The sequence below is a fragment of the Bombina bombina genome, chromosome 8 (genome assembly GCF_027579735.1).
Source record: "Bombina bombina isolate aBomBom1 chromosome 8, aBomBom1.pri, whole genome shotgun sequence".
Taxonomy (NCBI): Eukaryota; Metazoa; Chordata; class Amphibia; order Anura; family Bombinatoridae; genus Bombina; species Bombina bombina.
The window spans coordinates 171,656,208-171,681,989 of record NC_069506.1 but is presented as its reverse complement, the minus strand read 5'-3'; the positions used below and the strand labels follow the sequence as shown (position 1 = coordinate 171,681,989).

At 38.3% G+C, this 25,782-nt stretch overlaps 1 protein-coding gene across 1 annotated transcript in view; it reads right to left on the bottom strand.

The window, feature by feature from the left end:
* Window positions 1-25,782, bottom strand: part of PTPRH (protein tyrosine phosphatase receptor type H) — a 317,187-nt gene that overhangs the window by 143,864 nt on the left and 147,541 nt on the right. The window contains exons 3-4 of the mRNA XM_053690705.1: window positions 11,270-11,548; window positions 441-710 (exon numbers count right to left, since the gene is read on the bottom strand). Coding sequence (XP_053546680.1) covers window positions 441-710; window positions 11,270-11,548 — 549 coding nt within the window. The remainder of the gene's footprint in view (window positions 1-440; window positions 711-11,269; window positions 11,549-25,782) is intronic.

The following is a 25,782-nucleotide window of genomic DNA, read 5'->3' as shown; positions in this document are numbered from 1 at the left end:
AGGAAGGAAAGAATGGCTCAGGGAGAAAGTAAAGAATGGCTCAAGGAGGAAGGAAAGAAGGGCACAGGGAAGAAAAAAAGAAGGGCTCAGAGAGGAAGGAAAGAAGGGCTTAGGGAGGAAGTAAAGAATGGCTCAAGGAGGAAGGAAAGAAGGTCACAGGGAGGAAGGAAAGAAGGGCTCAGGGAGGAAGGAAAGAAGGGCACAGGGAGGAAGGTAAAGAATGGCTCAAGGAGGAAGGAAAGAAGGACACAGGGAGGAAGGAAAGAAGGGCTCAGGGAGGAAGGAAAGAAGGGCACAGGGAGGATTAGATAGGATAGTAGGTAACTGAATTTTGGTAGTCGTAAAGCATTTATTGACCACAAATAGGAAGTACAGAGATATGAAAAGTGCAAAAAAAAGTTTGTTTGCACACCAAGGTAAATCTATATAGATAAACCTACCTGTTGTTGCCCTGATGGAAACAAAATCCATGCTTGTCACATCATCAGAAGTGACAGTATAGATCTTGAATGCGTAGTTTACACCAGGCAATAGTGATGTAATCTGTGTTTTGTTGTCCTTTGTAGAAATCTCCCAGGAAGAGCTGCCATTATTCACAGTTATGTTATAGACATAGGTTGCTGTATTTATGTCATTGGGAACTGCCCATGATAAAGAGATGGTGGTTGTCGTTCTTGCAGTTACATTCACTTTGCTTACAGTGGAAGGACCTAAAAATACAAGAAAAACAAATGATCACATCTGATTTCTTTTTGTAACAATTCTGAAGGGCATTGGATATTGAACTAAAAAAGAAAATTGTGATTTACTTATGAAAGAGCAAAAAACTATTAACAATGTTTGTACAAAAGATGTAAAGTAACAACTGTGTAAATGTAAACAACCAGGAAAAACCCTGTTTGTGCTCTGATAATGCTGTCATATTATGCACACTGGATGATAGGGATGTCTCACATAGCTCTACGACAAGCCTACACAAGCTCAATTCAAAAGGGAACAAAAAAAACAAACAAGTCCTGTAAAAGTTAAGCTATAAAAATGTGTTCTTTCTAAGAAATTTAACTGTACAGTATATGCATATACTAAACACTATGCGTTAACCTGACACACACAAAAAGCCAAACTTTGAATATCACAACCACATTAAAGTAATTCCCCCATGTGAAAAAAAAACCTTACTCACACATAAAACTAATCTTGTTTACTCAAGTGCACTATCCCGACATAAAATATTAATATTACACATTCACATAAAATAATATGTTCTATTTATTCTTAAATATATATATATATATATATATATATATACACACACACACATACACTGTAAAAAATAATATATACAAATAAATATATATATATAGATATATATATATATATATAGTTTTATATATATATATATATATATATTTTACAAAAAAATCACACACATACACACACACACACACACACACATATATGTGTGTGTATGTGTGTGATTTTTTAGGTAAAATATAATCTATAACTATATATATATATATATATACACACACAATTATAAATCGGTATAGATACATACATATATATATATATAGGAATATATATTTATAAATACTTACAACATATTCCCCTATGTGAAGAACATTATACTGTGAAACATTTACAGTACAAACACAGTCAAACACCTTATTAAATATGAATATTGCATACATTTGATTTTTCATGTTTTCAGCAACTTGACTGCAAAGGGCTCCAGTGCACTTAAATATATGCCTCTATGGGGTAGATTTATGAAAGTGCGAGCAGACATGATACAATGTAGCGTATCATGTCCGCCGCACATCGATAAATGTCGACAGCATACGCTGTCTGCATTTATCATTGCACAAGCAGTTTTTGTGAACTGCTTGTGCAATGCCGCCCCCTGCAGATTCGCTACCAAGTGGCCGCTAGCAGGGGGGTGTCAATCAGCCCGATCGTATAGGATTGGGCGAATTAATGTCCGCAGCCTCAGAGAAGGAAAACAAGTTATGTAGCAGTGGTCTGACTCTTTAGACCGCTGCTTCATAACTGTTGTTTCCGGCGAGCCTGACGGCTCGCGCGGAAACAGGGGCATCAATCTCCATTCGGAGATTGATAATTCAGCCCCTATATGTATACATATGTATTTATATGTTTATATCTGTAAATATGACTGTAAATAAAAATATACATGGATAAGTCTGTATCTCTGTGTCAAAGCTATTTGCATGCATTTTTTTCTAACACCTGAGACCTTAAATCTTTGAGTCATCACTTTTTTTGCAATTTTCTTAAAATAATTTTTATTAGACAGTCTTATTATGATTGTAATTGTACTGTGCAATGTATTTTTGATGTTTTTGTGCAAATTTTTAGTCAAGCGTAACAGTTAGCTAGAGCTCTGAAGTCACACTATCCTGATGCACGTTAAATTCAACTGCACTCCAATGAATGCATTTACTTTTAACTTGTAATACGCACACTACTGATGTGCAAAAAGGTGCAATAAATCCCTTTTCACTCGGGCGCAACTGTTAGCATGTCACTCGTATTCTAGCACTTTGTCAGGTGTAATTCTTCCCTCATGTTTATTTAACTTTCAGCAGTTTCGTAGTTTCTACAAGAAAATGATCATCTCAGAGTATGTTGTTCAAAAACTCTAACATAGTGGTATAGATTTGTTTTGTGTACTCCACCCTCACCTGTGACCAACTCAGCTGCAATAGATGTGCATGTATATTTAGATTTATTTTATTAAAGATTTAGGGCCTTTAGGATAGGGCCTGTAAGTATTATACAGAAACTGTATAGGTACATTCTAGTGTAGAGGGCGGCATGTAATGGTGCACTGGGATTATTATATTTATGGATACAAAATAAGAAAGACACTTGTAGGGTTAAAATGATTTAACCTTTATCCGAGACTTATCTAGCACTTGACAATTTCAACAGCAATTTTATTTGATTAGGAGTAAATTTCACTTATACCTTCATTTACGATTCCATAACATAATATTCACATTATATTATTTTTATAATCAAAAAGAGAAAAGAAGTCCTAACAGATAGCCATATTAAGAATTACAATGTATCATTGTTGATTCACAGATTGTCCATATAGCCTTATAAGGGAGCTCCCATGCTTAAAATGCTGTTAAAATGTTCAGCATAGATAATCACGGTATTTGGGGTTATTTGTATTGTTATTAATGGAAACTGAAGCTGTTATAAAGTTTAGCATCTGTACATCATACATCTGTAAATTGGTTTTAAGAGTATGCCAAAAAGATTACTTGTTTTCTAGATTTTATTACAAGGACAGAGACTCCTATTTTGCATAAGCCTTTCCCTTTACTGCTCAACAGCTATTCAAAGTAAGAATAAACACTTTAAATATTTAACATAGAAAACACAGAAATGAATATGGTAACCAATGAAAAACAACCCTGGATGGTGTGATCTAATTCCGACCAATCAGAAAAGTTAACTTTGCTATTAACTGTCCAAATAGTATCCCAACTGCCTCTTTTCACTTTGCTGCTCTCAAAGATAAGTATTTTGCAGTGTTTCAAAATATCTTTATTTAAAATCTGTTTGAATAAAATTTTTATTCCCTTGAGTTTCAATTTATATTATTATATTTATTGTAAGTTTTATTCATTATTTTATTTTAACTTCTTTTGTTTTTTTCTTTTACTTTTATTTTATTCGTATTAATTTTTTCTTTTATTTCATTTAGGCAGTTATCTTCTGTTATCGTTTTATTATCTTTTATTTTGATTTCTTTTTATTATTATAGTGATGTTTTGTATTTTGTTATTCTGGCTTAGTTTATTTTCTTTTTCCGTTTTATTATAACTTTTATTTTCATTTTTTATATCGTTATATACCTTCTTGTGCTTTCCGGGTTTTGTTCCTATTTTCACCATTAGGTTAGAGCTTTTATTACTTCTCTGTATCTATCCTTTGCTTCTTGACAGCGACACTGCTGTATTCTGGTTCAGGCATCCATTTTCTTTCCTGTTGCGTCTTAGACATGCCCCTCCTGTGACGCATCCATCTTCTCTCTGAGCCGTCGTCTGTTTTCCCACCTCTGACTGACGGTCCGCCCTTACCTCACTGAACTGTTGCGATATCTGGAGAATTTGCTTTTAGTTCTCAGATTTTTAGCAACATTGTTCTTAAAGTTTGTACTCTGATATTTGTTGACAGTTTCATTTAAACACAAATCATTTTTTACTGTTTATATCTGATATTGCATTACTTTATTTTATCTAACTAAGTTTCGTTTTACTAATACTTGTATTGGGGCATTATTTAGTTATATACTATACATAGTTATATACCCTCATATAAATTTTACATTTGTATTGTATATTATTTGTAATTAAAAATCTATACAGATGAGTCATATTCCTTATCTGAGGAATCTGTTACAGATGGATTTGATAACTCTATTAGAGACTATAGAAGTCATTTTAAGACAGCATCAAAATCTGTCAATGAGAATGCTAATTCTCCTAGAAAAGTTAAGCAAAAAAGAAAACATTTATCCAAAAAAATATAAAAATATTTTATTGAAAAAGAAGTTTAATAAAGGAGCTTTTAGTCTGATAAACCCAGACAACAGAGTTAATTCTCCTATTACAAAAAATCAAATTATCTCTTCAGAATCAGATTCTGAAGATGCAGCTCCTATTAAAAAAGCAGCCAAGAGGAAAGTAGGCCTAGTTTCTACATCTGAGTTTTCGGACTCCAATTCAAATAATGATAATTATTCTTGGCAATCTGTTTTTACACAAGAATTTTCTGATAGTTTTTCTTCGGATTATGTCCCTAAAAAGAAGAAATTTAAAAAAATCTATTAAGAAATCAAAAGCCAGGTCCACTTTAAGAGCTGAATGTCCTAGACCAGACTTGCCTCATAAAACTTCTGTCACGCCAGAAGTGGACGCAAATATTGTGAAATTTGTAAGTTCAAAAAATTTTAATATCAGAAGAGGACCTGATAAATTTTTGAAAGCTTGTCAGGATAAATATCTGGACACTTTAGGTCCTATTACTAAAATGTTGGAGCTGACTGAGGAAGCTATTGTTAACAAATCTTTGTTAGATCCTTATGTAATGAGACAATGGATTCAAAGATCTATTTATCTAATTAATGACACCAATACGGCCTTGTCTACTCAGCGTAGACAAAATATTTTGCGAAAACTTTACCATAAAATCTCCGACTTTGCTCCTACAGAGATGGGTCCTCATGCTGAGGGTCTCTTGTTTGGTAACCTAGGTTTAAAATAATTAAATTCATATGTAAATACCTTCAATGTGTTGACTAAAGTAAAAACCACTTAAAAAAATATTTTTTACCCTACACCTAACCGTGTTTTTGACTGGGCCGGGAAAGGAAGAGGCCTTTTTCCTGGTCCTCCATACTTCTCCAATAGACCTCAATATTAATCCTTCCCTCCATCAACTCAGTCCATCACAAACTTCTTCCCTTCAAGAGCCTGTTCTTGGAACCCAAGATTCTCCAGAGCAAGATCCCGTCCAAGACCTTTCTCAGGTAAGCTCTTTTTCTCCACTCAACACAAGTTGGAGGAAGATTATCCCTTTTTATAAAAAATTGGAGCTGTATAACTTCAGACGTTTGGGTTCTTCAGACTGTTTCAGGTCTCCTCCTAGATTTCATATCCCCTCCTTTCCAATATCTTCCTCCAAATCCAATTGTATTTTCAAAAGCAGACTCGAATCTTTTAGACCAAGAAATAAAAAATCTTCTTTTAAAACAAGCTATAGAAATAGCTCCAAACAACGAAAATTCGATTTTCAGCAACATGTTTTCTGTGAGAAAGAAAGAAGAATCTCTACATCCAGTGATAAATCTGAGGAATCTGAATGCCTTCCTATCTTACAATCATTTCAAGATGGAGGGAATTCATCTTCTGAGGGATTGTCTTATGGACAAAGACTGGTTAGTAAGACTGGATCTAACAGACGCTTATCTGACAATTCCTATTCATCCTTCACATCGCAATTTTCTCAGTTTTATCTGGAAAAATCTGATTTGGCTGTTTACTTGTCTCCCTTTTGGTCTTTCTTAAGCTCCTTGGGTTTTCACAAAAATTCTGAAACCTGTAGTAGCTTGGCTAAGACTCAGAGGAATTTGTCTAATTATTTATTTGGACGACATTCTTCTTATGAATCAAGATCCTTCTCTTCTTCTTTCTCATTTGGAATTAACCCTGGATATCTTAAAGAACCTAGGTTTTCTAATCAATTACAAAAAATAATTCCTTCCCATAAAATGATTTTTCTAGGTTTTCTGATAGATACATCTTTATCAACTTTGAGTCTTCCCTTGGAGGAAGCAAACAATTACAATTAGAAATTTCTAATTTATTAAAGAAAAGGTTTTTTCCAATCAGGTCTCTTGCAAGAATTGTAGGTCTTCTTTCAGCTTCAATTCAAGCTATTTTTCCGGCTCCATTACATTACAGAGCATTGCAGAGATTAAAAATATTTTATTTAAGGAAGGGTTTCTCTTATTCGCACAAGATTTCTTTGTCAGAAGAGGCCAGGATCAAATTTATCTGGTGGCTTTCCAATATAGAAGCTTGGAATGGCAAAGCTATATTTGGGAAAGCTCCAGATGTTATAATAGAATCGGATGCAAGCAATTCAGGTTGGGGTGCCAGATGTGGTTCTCAAATAACAGGAGGCAAATGGTAAATTTCGGAACGCAAGTTGCATATAAATTGTCTCAAATTGATTGCAGGTTCATTTGCAATTAAGAGTTTTGTCAAACAAAATTCTCCCATTTCCATTCTTTTACGGATGGAAAATATCTCAGCAGTTCGTTATCTGAATCGTTTGAGTGGAACTCAATCCAAACAATTATCAGCTATAACGAAGAATTTTGTACATCAATGTCTCCAGAACATCATATCTATTAAAGCAGAATAAATTCTGGGTCTCTCCAATACAGCTGCAGATTGGGGTTCTCTGTATATATCAGACTCATCGATTGGAAATTACATCCAGATATTTTTCAAAGTTTACAATTTGTCAGAGGTCCTTTCTCAATAGATTTGTTTGCATCTCGTCTGAATTATCAGATTCTTCCTTTCTTCTGTTGGCGTCCGGATCCAGAAGCGTTAGCAGTAGATGCATTTCTTCAGACATGGCCCCTTCAGGGAGGGTATGCCTTTCCTCCATTTTCAATGATTCCTCGAGTTTTGAATGTCATCAGGAGGAACAAAATTTCGGCCAACTCAATCCTGGTACCCATCTCTTCTGGAAATGTCAATCCACTTCCCGGTCCTTCTTCCTCTCGTTCCTCACCTTCTATTAGATCCAAATGGAGGTTTTCACGACCTAGTTCTTCAAGGTTCTCTTCAACTTATTGCATGGACAATTTCAGGGGATCCTGGGCTTCTGAAGGACTTTCTTCTTCAGCTAAATCATTATTACAAGACGCTTGGGCCCCAGGAAAAAAAAAATGTTATTTATCATCTTGGTCCACATGGTCTAGCTTGTTCTGTCAAAAACATTTGGATCCCTTTTCAGCTCCTTTAAATGAAATTATAAATGTTTTTTTTAACTTCTCAATTTTATGCAGGTTTAGCTTATAGATCTATTAACATTTATAGATTAGCTATATCTGCGGGTCATGAATTTATTAATAACATGCCTATTGGATAACATATATCAATTTCTAGACTTATTAAATCGATTAAAATTAAAAGACCTCCTTCAGCTAAGTATTCTTCCTTTTGGGATGTTAATTTATTTTTTTCCCTGCTTCTCTTCAGGAAATTTTGAATGCCGCTGACTGGTCTTCTGATTCAGTTTTTAGACAATTTTATTTTAAACCCATCAATTCTTTGCCTCAATGTTTATTAGAATAAGTTTTATTTCTAGCTTTAAACTTGCAAAATAGGAGTCTGTCCTTGTAATAAAATTCAGATTATCATAGCTTTGTGAAGGAATAATCTAGATTTTATTAACGAGACAGAGATTAGTATTTTCCCTCCCCTTTTCGCTACCCTATTGGTATTTGTATTTATTTATATTGGATAAATAATTTATTTATATTTATTTCAGCTCCTGGTCCCTCTCCTTCAGGATTTTGAACGTCTGCAAAATTCAGAAGAAGATCTTCAGATTCAAGCTTTATATGAAGAGTTTTCAACAAGTTCTACAGGATTTCATCCTCCTTGTCAAATTCCTTCGGATGAACTGTGTTTCAAATTTTTTTCTTTATTTTTTCTGGTTTTTACTTATGTTTTTTTGTATTAGTTTATGGACTCATTTGTGAAGGCTTCAATAATATTTTCTCCTCAAGCACCAAAGTTCAAAGAGGCAGTTGGGATATTATTTGGACAGTTTATAGCAAAATTAATTTTCCTGATTGGTCTGAATTAGATCACACCATCCAGGGTTGTTTTTCATTGGTTACCATATTCATTTCTGTGTTTTCTATGTTTAATATTTAAAGTTGAGCAGTAAAGGAAAAGGCTTATGCAAAATACTCGTCTCTGTCTCTTTAATAAAATCTAGATTATTCCTTCACAAAGCTAGGATAATCAGAATTTTGTCAATTTGCTTACATGGGTCTGAGGTTATATACACAGTTTGAGTCTCTGCTTATAGATTAGAGAGCAAGGAGGCAGAGTGCAACAGTAGTTTTCCTTTAATTGCTGAAAAGTGTTACCTCATTTAAATCATGGAATGTGTATTTATATGTCTGTCCTATTGAAAAATTAAGTAGCGTGTGCATTACAAGATGAAAGTAAAACCCAACGTGCACTAACCAAAGTACTTTGCGATATTGCAGCCGCGTTAACTTATTCTCCCCAAAGACTTTAATGGAGGGTGCAATAGAAAAAAATAACAATCATCACTTGTGCGCTTACAGGAGTTATGAATATTTTACATTTCAGTGTTCTTCATATAGAGGAAAATTCTATTTTTATTGTATATATATATATATATATATATATATATATATATATATATATATATATATACACAGTATATATAGCTATAGATATCTATTTTACATTAACATTATCAGATATATATGGAAAAATATACTTAATAACAAAAATGTAAACAAATTCTATGTGAAGAACATAGGAATGTAAAATATGTGTAACACGATTCATATTTTGTGCTTTAGTTCTAACGTGGTGTCGGGTTAGCGCACATGAAGAATTAATAATCTTAAAGCGCGTTCTTGATATATTAAATATAAAATATTTAAAAATCATTATTAAAAATGATATATATATTCTATTGATTATTTATAATTTTTTACAGTATCTATAATCATTTTTAATTATTATTAATATGTCAGGAACACATTTATAGGAATAAATATACAGGTTTAGGCATATACAGATATACTGTATATAATATATTTTTAAAATAAAGAAAAATCTGTATATGAAGAACATTAGAATGTTAAATATGTACAGAAAATATACAGTAAAATAAATACATATATACACACACATATATGCATACCTACACATAGTTAGACATGTATATGTATGTATATACAATATAGATTATAGCCCTTTGCAGTTAAACACCTTGATATATACTACAGTGTTCTCCACAGAAAATGTTGCCAGCCAGGTGGCATTATAAAGTAGCCATGGTGAGGGCAGTGTAATATTTTTTAATATTATATCATTTTCAGCTATCTAAAGCACAAATTAATTACATAATTTAACGTAAATTTATTTAATGATCATTTGTGCAAAAAACTTGAACATTTTTAATATTATCTCATTTTAGCTTAATATTGGCTAAAATTTTAGCCGGGTGGTCAATAAAAATAGCTAAAAAGACCCTGGGGAAAACATATACATGAACCATATATGTACGATATATTTTGTAACCCTTATAACTTTATATATATATATATATATATATATATATATGTATGTATGTGAATAATTGTTATCAGATAGTGTTTATATGAGTGTAACTAATTGTCAATGTTGTGTTATGTGCAACTTTTTAAAGGCACTAGCCTATAAGTGAGGTTTTCAATCACACTAACGAGTGTAAAATGCGATTGCGCTCTCTTGGTCATGTTTACTTTTAACTTATAATATAGCACTCTTTCCGTTTTAATGGCAAAAAGACGATATCGCTTGCGCAGTTAGCGCGTCACTTGTTTTTTTCTTTCTATGTAAAACAGTGCAGAGCATAAAATCATTGAAATCTTTTTTTAGGTCATCAGGATCTTTTCTTGCAGCCACTCATATCATTTGGGGAATCAAATTTATCACAAATCTGAAAATGTCTAAATCTTGATTGTCACTCATAAATGTTTTTGGGTAAATCTCTAATAAAAATGACAATTCTGGTGATGTGAGACCCAATAACCTCTCCTGTTAGGAATTCATCTAATTCACAATTTGACCAAACAGGGTTGCTGTGCATATTGAGAGTATTGCAAACAATCAGTTTAGAACATAGAAGGAAATTGCTTTAAAAATAATATTTAATAAATTAAATTAGAAAAATAGATTTTTTTACAAAACATATCCAGATCTGCAAAATGGTGAATATATATGTCATTACATAATAATGTTGCATATTTGTTATTTTCATTTTGTCACAGTTTATATTACGATATCAGTATTAACACCACTGCTAAATTTACATTCTTGCATATAATTCAATTGTGGCTAAAGTTAAAATCAATCATTTTAAAAGATTACAAGTTACCTGGTTAAAACCTACTCAGATTTTTTGTATTTACAAATCAACAGAGTTTTAAGGAAAAGCTTTATATTCATACACACAAAATCATTTTGATCCAGATAATCACATTCAATATTAAGAGACTTTTAAATTTGCTCCTATTATCAAATTTACTACATTCATTTTGTATCCAATGTTAAAAAATCATATCTAGGTATGCTCAGAAGCAGCAACGCACTACTGAGAGCTGGCTGGTGATTGGTGGCTGCACACATATGCCTCTTGTCATTGGCTCATCAGATGTGTTCAGCTAGGTACCAGTAGTACAGTGCTGCTTTGAAGCTTACTTTACCTATGGGTTTAACTTTTCAGGGGTTAAACATAGATACATGCAAGCAATAGTACAATAATAAAATTCTGTAACACATTAGAGAATTTTATTTTTCCCTTTTTTCCTCCTTAAATAAGTCTAGGACAGTCAAATGAATGCTGTGAATCTAGCAAAAATTTAAGTAAAGCAAAAAGGATAAAAAGCTAAACTTACGTGTAGTTTGACTTGTGTTTGCACTGTCTTTGCTGGAGACATCACTTGCTGAAACGGTAAAAACCTGGAAATGATAGTTCACCCCAGGGTTTAACCCAGTCACATTATAATGAGTGGCATTGGCCTCTGTTGTTTGGTTGAACACATATATGTTACTAGTTGATGCAAGAATATTGTATTTATATGTTGATGAATTTGTCTCATTAGGATTGGTCCATAATAGTTCCACACTGATATCTGTATATCCGGTTACATTTAAACTGCTGACTGTGGATGGTTCTAAGATGAAAGAGAAAACAAAAGAGTATTTCAGATATACTTTTAAATTATTATATAAGTAAAAACCTTTGCATTATATTTAACACTGAAAATGTTAGGTTTTCCAATTCTGAAAACTGGAAGTGCAGGTTGCAGACAAACCCTGCTACATATCGATTCTTAACAGGCTTCTATCTGGATTGGCGCCCCCAAATAAGATAGGTGGTCCAGAGCTACAGGATTTGGCAACACTAAACAGTAATAATAATTATAATACTAATAACACATTATTATTATTATGTGGAGGGGGAATTTGGCCATTTAAAAATAATTGCAGTACACATTGTGTTATTGTATTCATGATGTTTTCACACTAGCATGAAAGTGTGACCAAAGATGATGCCTATTTTCATACTTAATACATATACATATATATAAATATATATATATATATATATATATATATATATATATATACTGTATATACATTTTTTCATGATAAAGAATAACATATGTATATGCCACACTTTATTAAAGGACCAGTACAGACCAATACAGTAGATTTGCATAATCAACAAATGCATTATAAGAAGTCAATGCAATAGCACTTAGTCTGAATTTCAAATGAGTAGTGGATTTGTTTTAAATAAATTGCAAATTTGTCTATTTCCACTCCCCCTGTATCATGTGACAGTCATCAGCCAATCACAAATGCATATACATATATGCTGTGAATTCTTGCACATGCTCAGTGGGAGCTGGTGACTCAAAAAGTGTAAATATAAAAAGACTGTGCACATTTTGTTAATGGAAGTAAATTGGAAAGTTGTTTAAAATTGCCTGCTCTATCTGAATAATGAAAGTTTAATTTTGACTTGAGTGCCCCTTTAAGGAAAAGTTTTAGAGAAATAGGGTATCCTAACCAATGTCTAAAAATTGGTGAGGAAAACAAACAAGAACAAAAACAAGCGATTAGAATTATAGGCACATATGATGAGAACAACCATAAAGTCTGCCAGATCTTTAAAAAAAACACTGGCATGTGCTTAAAGATGACCCAGACTTGTTGGAAGTGATCACTGAGAATCCATTGATAACAAATAGGAGATCACAAAATCTCAAAGATATCCTCACTAATAGTCACTTTTGTGTTCCAAAACCTAGAACCTGGCTAAAGGAAACTAAAGGATTTTACGAGTGTGGTCATTGTAAAGCCTGTAGGAAAGTGAGACCTACAAAATTCTTTACACACCCAAGCACGCATAAAAAATATGAAATCAAATCCTTTCTTAACTGGTTGTCCAAAATGGTCATATATGTGGCTATGTGCAAATGTAATATGATCTATATAGGTGAAACATCTAGGGAACTGAGAACTAGAGTCCTGGAGCATATGGGTGACACAACATGCCGATAACAAGTATGACATTCAGTTTTCTGCAATTGAACAAATTAAATTGAAAGGCAGAAGAGGTAACATTAATAAAATTTTGCTGCAAAAAGAGTGTAGATGGATACACAAACTAAACTCTGCTGCAACCAAGGGATTGATGAATGGGTTATAGGTGATATGTGACATATACTCTTACCAATAATAAGAGGTATGCATAAAAGAAGCCCTGGAGGAGCAGATACGTCGGAGGGGCATGTGACCCCCTACCTAGGGACCAATGGAGCTGAGTGGGTGGAGAGCTGGGATCGGGTATATAGGAAGGGGGAGTGGTCCAAAAGAGCGCCAAAATTATCCTACAAAGGTCCGTGGGGGAAGAAGCTGGAGTTTCTGTCACGTACCTTGTATGAGAATGGCATCTCTGCAGGACCTGATCGAGTCTGTGACAGCCTTGGCTAATGCCAGAGGCGCAGACTGGGTGAGGGATCAGTTGAGGACAGTGGGCTTGGCGCCACTGGAGAGCGGAGATGCTGTCTGAGAGGCAGGACATCACGGCCTTCTGGAGGGAGGCCTGCCAGGAGGGCCAGACCACCAGAGTGGCTCAGTCCAGAAGTCGGCGGCAGGCCCAGGACGCAAGGGCCATGCTTGAGAAGAAGTTTGAGGAGAATGTCGCCTGCAGTGACCGGACCCGCGGCAACGGAAACGGCGGCGGTGGCCGGGGTCATTGGAGTGAGGAAGTCAGCTGGAGAAGGATGAGAGGCGGCAACGGATCGAGGAGTGGATGGCGGGACTACAGGATCCGGTGGGAGGACCAGGTGGAGCCAGCCGACGAGGAGGTTGCAGTGGAAGGAGACGCCGGAGGCAGGTAAGAAGAGAGGCGGCGGACAAGTAGTGTGACGGTGTGATGATGGGGCAGAGGGGATGTTCACCGGGGGATGAGGAGCAGATGCAGGGGGGGTGTCGGGGTGATTGCAGGGGGCACAGAGGGGATATGGGTTAAGGTCTGAGGGGCCTGTATAATAAAACAGGGAAATAATTAAAAAGGGGGGCCCGTGTGGGGATAAACATGGGCCGGATTAGCAAAGAGGTACATGGGTTAATTATATGGGTATTTAAGGTCCAAGGGGCATGTAAAATGACAAAGGAGAATGATTAAAAAATGGGGGCCCGTGTGGGGATAAACATGGGCCGGATTAGTGGGATAGCGGTTGGGGGTATGGGGGCCCCATGAAGGGATTGAGGGCATTAGGTAGTGCAGAGTTAGGAGAGGGTTTGGGCAGCCTGGGGATGAAGGCCTTAGGAATGGGAAGCCACGTGGGGGCATGCAGGCATTAGGCAGTAACATTGGGGGAACTCAAATCGCCATCCCATAAATTAGCAGGCTTTCTGACAGGGAGTTACAGGTTCCCTCTGCTTTCAGAGCAGTTTGTGGGCAGTCAGGGGAGCGGCCCATGTAAGCCAGGGTGCAGCATGTCCACATTTTTCTAGAGGGTTGCGCAAAAAAAAAATTGAGGAAATTGGGTTTAGTAGTTACAAGCTATATATTATGTACTGATGTAACAATCTGAATATGATATATATATATTCCTCCTCCTCTCCTTTCCCCCCTCTCCTCTCTTGTTTCCTCCTCCCCTCCTTCTTCCCCCCTCCCTTTCTTCGGGTTGGGGGGGTGCTTAGGATTGTGGTGTGGTTCAGTGTTAATTTGAGGGTGGTACCCTGTCTGCCTTCTGCCTTTCTTGCCTTGCAGGGGTACAAGCAGAGGGGAGCAGGAACAGCGACAGCGGACCTGCGAGGCAGGGGTCGCCCCAGGAGGAGCCCGACTTTAATGAGATGGATATGGATACCATTTTTCTTGGGGACTCATATAATTGATGAGGAGCTGCAAGGGAATGTGGAAGAGTCAGGACCAAGGACAGCGGACCAGGTAGGGGACATGAGGGTGTTAGCCCAATTGCTGCAGATTATGTCACCTGGTGCTGCGGGAGGGGAGAGGGGGAGAGGACAAAGGAACATAGACAACGGGAGCAGGTCTGGCACGGGGTGGTCTGGGTGGACTAGCCTTGAACATGTTGTATCTTCCCAGGCAGGATCCGGGCATGGCGGCAGACATGGCAGCCAAAGAGGGAGTGGAATGGAAGCGGAAAGACGGCAGGACAGGTCCCGTTCCCCGGTGGAAGTCAAGAGACAGAGGGTGCCGCACACCTCCCCGACCTGGGGCAGGCTGGAGAGATCACCTAGGCGAGGTGGTTACGCGGACAGGAACAGGACGAGGGACAGGATACAATCAATGGGGAGGCAAGGGGATGGAGCTGGAAGGGGGGACAGGAGATCCCTGGAGAGGACCAGGAGGGCGGAGGCATTTGGAAGCAGAAGTCAGGAGGAAGGCAGAGCAGGACAGGCCATGGCACCTCTCAACACAGGTGAGGTGTCAAGATCAACAGAAACAGCTATCACAACTAATGTGGGGAATGTAAATGAAGGAGTGTCTGGGTTATTGAGAGGTTTGAGAAAGTTGGTGGCACAGGCAGAGAAGCAGTGTGGGGGTGGTACAGGGGTAGCAGGTGTCTGGGGCCAGCAGGTGGGGGGCCAAGGGGCTACAGGGGGGGCGGTGGCAGTGGCAGCCGGGGATCTATTAAGGTAGCCGAGGTTGCAATGAGTAGGCCATGCCTCTGCACGATCGGGCCACTGGGGATACATTTGGCCCAGGACATCAAGGAAAAGACTTGGAAATGGGAGTTCTTGGAGATTTTTTCCCTGTTGCCGTTGGAGCAGTTTGTGGAGATTAAGGAGGATACCAAAGGAGAACATGGAGAAAAGGAGGAAGAAGAGCGGAAAAAGAGGTACAGAAAGTTGCCCAAGACCTTTGGGAACTGATCTAGGGCGTTTTGCATATTGGCAAGCGTAACGGCGGAGAAGTTTCCGGAGCAGGGATCCGCGCTGTTTTCTTATTTTGATGAAATAGCCGCGGCGTATCAGACTTACGGTGGGATGGCTTGGTGGCGTTACGATGAACAGTTTCGCCAGAGGATAGCAGTGCGATCCCCACTTTGAGGGGGCCAGTCCTTTCACGGGCTGGGGGAAGCAGGGGCAGGAGGAGGAGGCACGACAGCGGCAATGGCTATCAGAAAAGGTTTATGCTTCAAGTTCAACGATGGACTGTGTAGGTTTGGGGAAACGTGTAAGTATAAACACGAATTTTCAGGATGTGGGGGGGCCCACGCATGCGCAAAATGCTTTAGAAGAGGGAAGTTCCCGGCCAAACCGGGGGACGTGGGTACACAGGGCGCGGACGCCAGTGAGGGTCGAAAGGATGGTCCCTTGGTTAAAACGGTATGCTAAGGGGCCAAAGGGGGGTGCGGGATGCGGAGTTGCTGCTGTCAGGCTTTAGTTTGGGGTTTTGGATCCTGTTTGTCGAAAGGGGGGGAGTCAGGGCAAAAGGGAACTTGAGATCAGCCAGGGAATTCCCGGAGGTGGTCCGGAGTAAATTGGGGAAAGAAGTTGCGCTGGGTAGGATGGCGGGCCAATTCAGAGATGTGCCATTGAATAATTTGAGGGTCTCTCCTATGGGAGTAGTTCCGAAGAAGGTTCCGGGGCAGTTTCGGATGATTCACCATCTGTCTTACCCAAAAGGGGCTTCAGTTAATGATGGGATTGACCCGGAGGTAACAGCGGTCAGGTACGCATCCTTTGATAAGGCAGTGGAACTGGTGAGGGCAGCAGGGGTGGGGGCTTAGATGGCAAAAGTAGACGTGGAAGCGGACTTTCGACTGCTACCGGTGCACCCGAGGTGTCACCATCTGCTGGGGTGTTTTTTTGACGAGGCGTATTTCGTGGACTTATGTCTGCCGATGGGTTGCTCCATTTCGTGTTGCTATTTCAAAAAGTTCAGTTGTTTCGTGGAATGGGTGGTAAGACAGACGGCGAGGTTGGGGTCGATGGTGCACTATTTGGATGACTTCCTGTTTGTGGGCCCGGAGGGATCTGCGGATTGTGAAGATTGATGAAGGCCTTTATGCAGGTGGCAGGCGACTTTGGGATTCCGGTGGCAGCTGAAAAGACGGTGGGGCTGGCGACGTGCTTGAGCTTCTTGGGTATTCAAATCGATACGCACCTGATGGAGTGTAGTTTGCCGGCGGATAAAGTGGAGGATTTGTTAGCCACAATTGAAGGGGTGTTGGGGAAGCAGAAGCTGAAATTGAAGGAATTGCAATCACTAATTGGAAAGTTGAATTTTGCATGTAAAATTATACCGGTGGGACGGATTTCACGAGAATGCTATCGCTGGCAACTGCGGGGGTGAAGGAACCGTCGCACAGAATCCGGCTGAGGAAAGAGCTGAAAGAGGACTTGGTGGTTTGGAAGACATTTTTGGAGGAGTTTAATGGGAAAGCCCTAGTGCAGGAGGTGGTGACGGCAGAGTCGGATCTCCACTTGTTCATGGATGCGGCAGGGGCAGTTGGCTTTGGGGATTTCCTACAGGGCAGGTGGTGTGTTGGGTTATGGCCCAAGTGGTGGCAAGAGGAAGGTTTGACAAAAAACTTGGTGTACTTGGAACTGTTTCCCTTGGTGGTGGCATTGGAGGTATGGCCACATCTTTTGGCAGATAAGAGGGTAACCTTTCATTCTGATAACATTGGTGTAGTTTATGCAGTGAATCGCCTCACAGCCTCATCCTTGCCTGTAGTCCACTTGTTGCGGTTATTTGTGCTGAAATGTTTGCAATGCAATGTGTTGTTTCAAGCAGTGCATGTGCCTGGTAAAGACAACAATGTGGCTGATGCTCTTTCCCGTTTACAGTGGGATCGATTTCGGGAGTTGGCTCCGGAGGCAGAAGAGTACGGGGATCAATGCCCAGAGTCGTTATGGAGGAGAGCATTCGCGACAGGTTGAATTTGGTGAGGGGAGCGGTAGCTCCAGGAACTTGGAAAGCATACACGCAGGTTTAGGCTCTGTGGTTTACATTTTTGCAGGGGCGGGCGGTGGTTGATCTTCCGAGGACAGAATGGAAGCAGTGGTTGATTGGATGTTGGAATGGCGGAGGATGGGGGTGTCCAGATCCATGGTGAGGAGAAGGTTGTCGGCCCTGGCCTTCTTATTTCAGCTGATGGGATGGGAGGACGTTTCTAAGAGGTTTGTGGTTAGATTGGCAGCGAGGAGTTTGTGTAAAGGGAGGAGGGTGCCGGATGGCAGAAGACCTGTGGACTATTCAGTTTTGCTGCGCATCATTGGAAAACTGAGAGAAATCTGTTTATCGTATTTTGAATATAAGCTATTTAGGTTGGCTTTTGTGATGGCCTTTTTTGGGGCCTTTGGGATATCAGAGCTAGTGGGTATGAATAAAAGGGACAAAGGGGGGATCCAGTGGGAGGATGTGGCGATGGGAGTCGGGGTGCTAGATATATGGCTGAGGAGGTCCAAGACGGACCAGGTGGGGAGGGGCTGCCAGATATCCTTGGGAACCTTGGGGGGGAATTTGTTCTCCAGTACAAAGTTTTCAGGATTATGTGGGGGTGAGGCCCCAGGGAGGGGGACCCCTATTTATTCATAAGGATGGGACATCATTGTCACGCTTCCAATTTCAGGCAATTTTAAAAAGGTGTGTGAATTTGTTGGGGTTGGAGCCAAGGGAGTTTGGGACACACTCATTCCGGATAGGGACGGCCATGGAGGCGAAAGCCTTAGGTATAGGGGTTGGGGGGATTAAGAAGATTGGGAGGTGGGTGTCTAACAGTTATTTGTCGTATGTTAGGCCGGCTTTAATTTAGAATTGACATGGTGGCCGTGTGTTTTTTTTTTCTTGTTTTCCAGGTCTGGTTAATTGTTGGTTGATGGGCCACTCATACATTTACTGGGCACGGAAGACGGCGGCAGTTAAGGAGCAAGGGGTGCAATTGGGGTGGTCAGCGGATGAGGTCTGTATGCGTTGGTTGGGTTTCAGAGGTATGAGGTGGGACCAGATGCTGGTCAAAGTGATAGAGTATGCGAGGCTTTACCGACCGCCGGAGGTCCTGTTTATACACATTAGGGGTAATGATTTAGGTTTCATGGCGCAAAAGGAGTTGGTGAATGCAATGAAGAGGGATGTGGAGAGATTGTTGGAACTGTTTCCAGGGCTGGTAATATTGTGGTCTGAAATAGAGCCGCGGTTGGCTTGGAGGGCGGCATGGGATATTAAAAAGCTGGATACATCTCAAAGGAAAATTAACAGAATGATGAGTGTTTTTGTTAAAAGGAGGGGCGGGTTGTCTTTACGGCATCTGGAATTTGAAGGAGAGTCTGGGAGATGTTTTTTCCTTCGAGATGGGGGGCATTTAAATGAGGTGGGTTTGCATTTGTTCAATTTTAACATTAAGGAAGGGGTGACAAAGGCCTTTGGGTTGGTTGGCGGGGCAAGGCGGTAAGGCCTGTGCCTGTGGCAGAGTGCTTGCCTGGTGGGATAGCAGTAAGGGGTACCTCCTGGAATGCCAGGGGAGAATATGATGGATAATGGATTTATGCAACTGCTATGGGCAAGCTCTGTTTGGTGGGTTTGAGTATTTGACTGAGGAGTTGATTATTTATAACTGGTTATGTGTTAAAGTTAATAAAAAGCTGCGGCCTTTGTACCCCAATTATGGTGTTGTGTATTTATTCCAAATAGTTCCCAGTGGAAGGGTCATAAGAGGCACAATGTCAAAATCTATAAGTGAACCTCTCACCCACCCGGGTAGCAGAATCCTGTACAACAAAAAATAGTATACACCTGAATTACTATTACCTTTATGCTCAGAATGATATACATTCATTCGTAGCTCCTAAGGCAGTGCATATGCATCCTTGTTCAATTGGAACTATTTTAAATATCACCTTTGATTGTGAACAATGAGATATTTGTCTCTAATACATGTGTAAATAAGTGATCGAACAATGATATTAATGGGTATCACATATGAACAGAATACACACTTCTAAATCACTACATATGAGAACGTTACACCATCCATATTGAATCATAAATAGAATAATAAAATCCTGTATTATGCTTTTCCTTAAAGGCATAAAACTGATCCATATAAGTTATATCAAAGGATTATTGGAATAAATGCTAAATTTTCTCTGTTTGTCCCCTATATATGTATCTAACGACATGTATAGGGTAAAATTAACCTGATAAGTGTATTATGGATTGTTAAAAACCTTGGTAGTTAAAATCAGGTAGGAAAGCTGAATCTGTAGCGTAACAATAACATTCATATTTTGGATAAGCGATATGTGAGAGCTCTGCCTATTACCATTGGCACTAGGATCGCCAGGCTGCTGACACTTACGCCCATACGAGACATAACCATGGCAACAGATACCTATATAATAAGAGAAACTAGCTGAGACCGCACCTAAGCCCTGACCAAGTCACGTACAGTGACAAAACGTGTCGGAGCACGGGGTTGAGAGGATTAAGTGTGGTTTGAAGCGTGTTTGCTGTAAACAATTTGTAGCAATTTTTGTTACTTTAATAACTTAGATATTGATTAATCTAAGTGAAATAAATGAATGAGTAACGCTTGAAATATTTGCTACATATACTTACTCCATGATATGGGAGTTGCATTTAATTTGTACTGACTATTGATAATTGCAGCACTAGGGACTACAGCTAGAAATCGGCTAACTGTGTTAAATCACAGCAGTATGCAGACAGGAGGTCGCCTTTGAGCGCATAGATCAGCCAACCTGTGTGAAAGTTGAATCCCTGTGCATGATTACAGTGAGTAAGGAGAAAAAAAGGAGAAAAACGTAAGGAGAAAAATAAGGAGAAAAAAGTGTGCCCAGGCGCCAAACCAAACGGAGGCTAAGGTATAAAAGCAATAAATCGTGTAATTAAATTATGTGATTAAAATATTTATTACAAACTTGATCAATAAAAGCAGATATCATGGATCCATGCAAAAATTACCATAAGACAAAGTGACACATTAAAAGATAAAATACGTAATAAAATAGTTGATTAAAACATATATGGTAAGACAAGAAGCATACACGGGTATCGGTCAGGAATTACAAAAGTGATGGAAAAAATCCGAACAAGGGTCCTGGTGTGGACAGAAAAAGAAAAAGAAACAATGTGAAGGTGATAAAATGTCAATAAGTCAATGATCCTTTTCAAATTGAACGGTGATCCAAATAAGCAACAAGTCAAATGTCCAAAAAATATATATCCAAAAATAATGAGGTCAACGTGGTGTCATATCCAAAGAAAAATAAAAATAAAAATAAACAAATCCAGTGGTGTGGTAAAATGTATGCAATCCAAACGTGAAAAAAAGTCTAATAAAAAATGTGCTGATCACAAACAAAGGTGAAGTGCCAATATCAAACAATAAAAATACTGTCAGGCAGAAATATTCAGTGATACAATGTCTCTGTGCTCCTAGTAGCTGGCGATCACAAGCAACTAGTGGGCCAGAGTGGAAAAAATCCTGTGGGAAAAAATCCTGTGGGGAAAAAAGATAGAGCAAAATGTGTAGAACATTCACAAATAAATTCTCTGATTGAAATAAGGCTTACCAGTGCAGGTCTACGCGTTTCGGCCCTTACTAGGCCTTTATCAAGACTTGAAATTCTAACTGATAATTTTGCAAGAAAACTAGAATGTTGTTTGCTGTTTTTTTACACAATCTGTTTCTTTTAATGTTTACTTTGAGTTAACAGATTTGTTTTTACCAAAGGAGGACTGTTTAATATCCCTTTAAACTATGGTGACCATATTGCCATTTTAAAAAGAGACACATATGAAAAAAATGTTCCATTTTAAGAACTCTGACATATGTATGTTTCATATGTGTCCATTTTTTAAAGCAGCAATATGGTCACCCTACTTGAAACACATAGACTTGTAGGGTCAATAGTGCTAAAATGACATTCTGTAAGTAATTACAGCATGTAATGTTGGCTCTACAATGCCCCATTTTATACTACAATTTCCAAAATGAAAAAAATAAAAGCCCAGGAATTCTTCCTTATTCTCTATATTAACCAGCTCAGAAAAACAGTTACTCTAAATATCAATCACTATCACTTTGAAGCCATATAGAGCAACATAAACAACTTACTGTTACCATGCTTACAATGTAAAACTTAAAGATAACCAAAGAGAAAAAAATATAATCCAGATTCACTGGTTCACTGGTTTAAGTATTAAGTGAATGAACTAGATAAAGAGGGAGTCAGATCTGCTCATGCTCAGAACGAACGAAACTTAAAGAGAATGTGTAATTTTTAAAATTAGATTAAAAACAGCGGCACTTTAATTCATCAAAATTTACATTTCACTCCTGTTGTGAAAAAAACTTACCTTTTAATCTTCATAGCAGCTCCAGCTTCCTCCACCCGTCGCAAAGCCTCTTCCTGGATCTAAAATGAGGAATCCGGCTTCCTCCAATCATGGCGTTGAATCAGAAGCTGATTCCCGGGGGAGGAAGCCATGATTGGAGGATGACCTATCCATCATTTCTGACATCAGAAATGGCTTGCGACGACCGGAGGAAGCTGGAGCTGCTTATCTTTTAATGTGTCACTTTGTCTTATTGTAATTTTTTGCATGGATCCATGATATCTGCTTTTATTGATCAAGTTTGTAATAAATATTTTAATCACATAATTTAATTACACAATTTATTGCTTTTATACCTTAGCCTCCGTTTGGTTTGGCGCCTGGGCACACTTTTTTCTCCTTATTTACCTCTGCGGTGACAGCTAGGGATCACCCCCCCTGGGCTTTTAGGCTATTATTGGCGCTGGAGTACACCCCAGTTTCTCAATTCATGATTACAGTGACATCACTACGTCTCTTCTCTCAGCCCACACAGCTCTATTTTTTAACTATTAGCTGGATTTCAGAAATATAAATGTGAAGTGGAAGTGATTTACCCAGTCATATCTGAGGCTCCGGCTGTATTTTTAAATGTGTGACTGTGTTGCATATTTATTAATAAAGTTTTTTTTTTTTTTTTATTTACTTCAATATTTAAAATTTTCAGTGTGTAATTCAGCACTGGGCTTTTAAGCCCCAAATCTTTTAGGGATCCCTAATCTGTATTAAGGCCGCCTCTTATAACATGCTTTTTTATTTGCTTTTCCCAACAGGGGAGAGCTAGTTCATGTGAGCCATATAGATAACATTGTGATCACGCCTGTGGCAGACACTGCACTAATTGACTAAAATCCAAGTCAATAGATAATAAATAAAATGTCATGTGATCAGGGGCTGTCAGAAGATGCTTAATTACAAAGTAATCACAGAGGTAAAAAGTATAATAATATAACAGTGTTGGTAATGCAAAACTGGGGAATTAGTAATAAAGGGAGTATCTATATTTGAAAACAATAAAAATTCTGGTGTAGACTTTAACACATGATTTTGCACTTATCCTTATATTGTAGTGCAAAAATAACATGCTCTAATTTATTAGCGCATGGAATTTTAGCACTGTTGACCCTGAGTCGTGTGACAACCACTGCTGATTGGCTCACAGGTCGATACTGCTCTGGACAAGCAATTCTCTGAGAGGTACTTTAAACTGTTTATTCGCTTTGCAGGGATTGAAGGGATATTAAAAAGTCTGTTTCATTATCATAATAAAAAAGCAATGAACAGTAGCATATACTTAATATAAATAATTGCAATATGTATTACTCATCTATTTAAATAAATGTACCTTTTATTTATTTTTTCAAACTTCATTTGTGCAGTGTCCATTACTTCCTGTCACAGCCCTACAAGGAGGCTGTGGTCTCTACAGGAAGTTTATCTAGCATCATGTCATACAACTTCCAGAGTTGGTTTAAGTATTAAGTGAATAAACTAGATAAATAGGGAGTCAGATCTGCTCATGCTCAGAACGAACAAAACTTAAAGAGAATGTGTAATTTTTAAAATTAGATTAAAAACAGGGGCACTTTAATTCATCAAAATTTACATTTCACTCGTGTTGTGAAAAAAACGTACCTTTTAATCTTGACAGCAGCTCCAGCTTCCTCCACCCGTCGCAAAGCCTCTTCCTGGATCTAAAATGAGGAATCCGGCTTCCTCCAATCACGGTGTTGAATCAGAAGCTGATTCCCGGGGGGGGGAAGCCGTGATTGGAGGATGACCTATCCATCATTTCTGACATCAGAAATGGCTTGTGACGACCGGAGGAAGCTGGAGCTGCTGTCAAGTTTAAAAGGTAAGTATTTTTTCACGAGTGAAATGTAAATTTGAATAAATTAAAGTGCCCCTGTTTTTAATCAAATTTTTAAAAACCGGCACTTTAGCATCAAAATTTACATTCACTTTAAGTTTAAAAAATGTTCCCCTTTTATCACACTGGGGCAGGGGCTACCAAAGGAGGACTGTTTAATATCCCTTTAAACTAGAGTGACCATATTGCCACTTTAAAAAGAGACACATATAAAAAAAAAAATGTTCCATTATAAGAACTCTGACATATGTATTTTTCATATGTGTCCATTTTTAAAAAAAAGCAATATGGTCACCCTATTTGAAACACGTACGCTTAGATTTAGAGTTTTGTCAGTAACGACCCGTGTAGCTAACACATGCTTTTTTTCCCTGCACCTTTTAAATACCGCTGGTATTTAGAGTTCACAGAATGGCTGCGTTAGGCTCCAAAAAAGGAGCGTAGAGCATAATTTACCGCCACTGCAACTCTCAATACCAGCGGTGCTTACGGACGCGGCCAGCTTCAAAAACGTGCTCGTGCACGATTCCCCCATAGGAAACAATGGGGCAGTTTGAGGTGAAAAAAAACCTAACACCTGCAAAAAAGCAGCGTTAAGCTCCTAACGCAGCCCCATTGTTTCCTATGGGGAAACACTTCCTAAGTCTGCACCTTACACCCTAACATGTACCCCGAGTCTAAACACCCCTAACCTTACACTTATTAACCTCTAATCTGCCGCCCCCTGCATATTATTATTAACCCCTAATCTGCCGCTCCGTACACCGCCGCAACCTACATTATCCCTATGTACCCCTAATCTGCTGCCCATAACACCGCCGACCCCTATATTATATTTATTAACCCCTGATCTGCCCCCCACAACGTCGCCTCCACCTACCTACAATTATTAACCCCTAATCTGCCGACCGGACCTCACCGCTACTATAATAAATGTATTAACCCCTAATCCACCTCACTAACCCTATAATAAATAGTATTAACCCCTAATCTGCCCTCCCTAACATCGCCGACACCTAACTTCAAGTATTAACCCCTAATCTGCCGACCAGACCTCACGGCTACTCTAATAAATTTTTTAACCCCTAAAGCTAAGTCTAACCCTAACACCCCCCTAAGTTAAATATAATTTTAATCTAACAAAATAAATTAACTCTTATTAAATAAATTATTCCTATTTTAAGCTAAATACTTACCTTAAAATAAACCCTAATGTAGCTACAATATCAATAATAATTATATTGTAGCTATTTTAGGATTTATATTTATTTTAAAGGCAACTTTGTATTTATTTTAACCAGGTACAATAGCTATTAAATAGTTAAGAACTATTTAATAGCTAACTAGTTAAAATAATTACAAAATTACCTGTAAAATAAATCCTAACCTAAGTTACAATTAAACCTAACACTACACTAGCAATAAATTAATTAAATAAAATACCTACAATTATCTACAATTAAACCTAACACTACACTATCAATACATAAATTAAATAAAATACCTACAAATAAATACAATTAAATAAACTAACTAAAGTACAAAAAATAAAAAAAGCTAAGTTACAAAAAATAAAAAAATTAATTTTAACAAACATAATAAAAATATTACAACAATTTTCAGCTAATTACACCTACTCTAAGCCC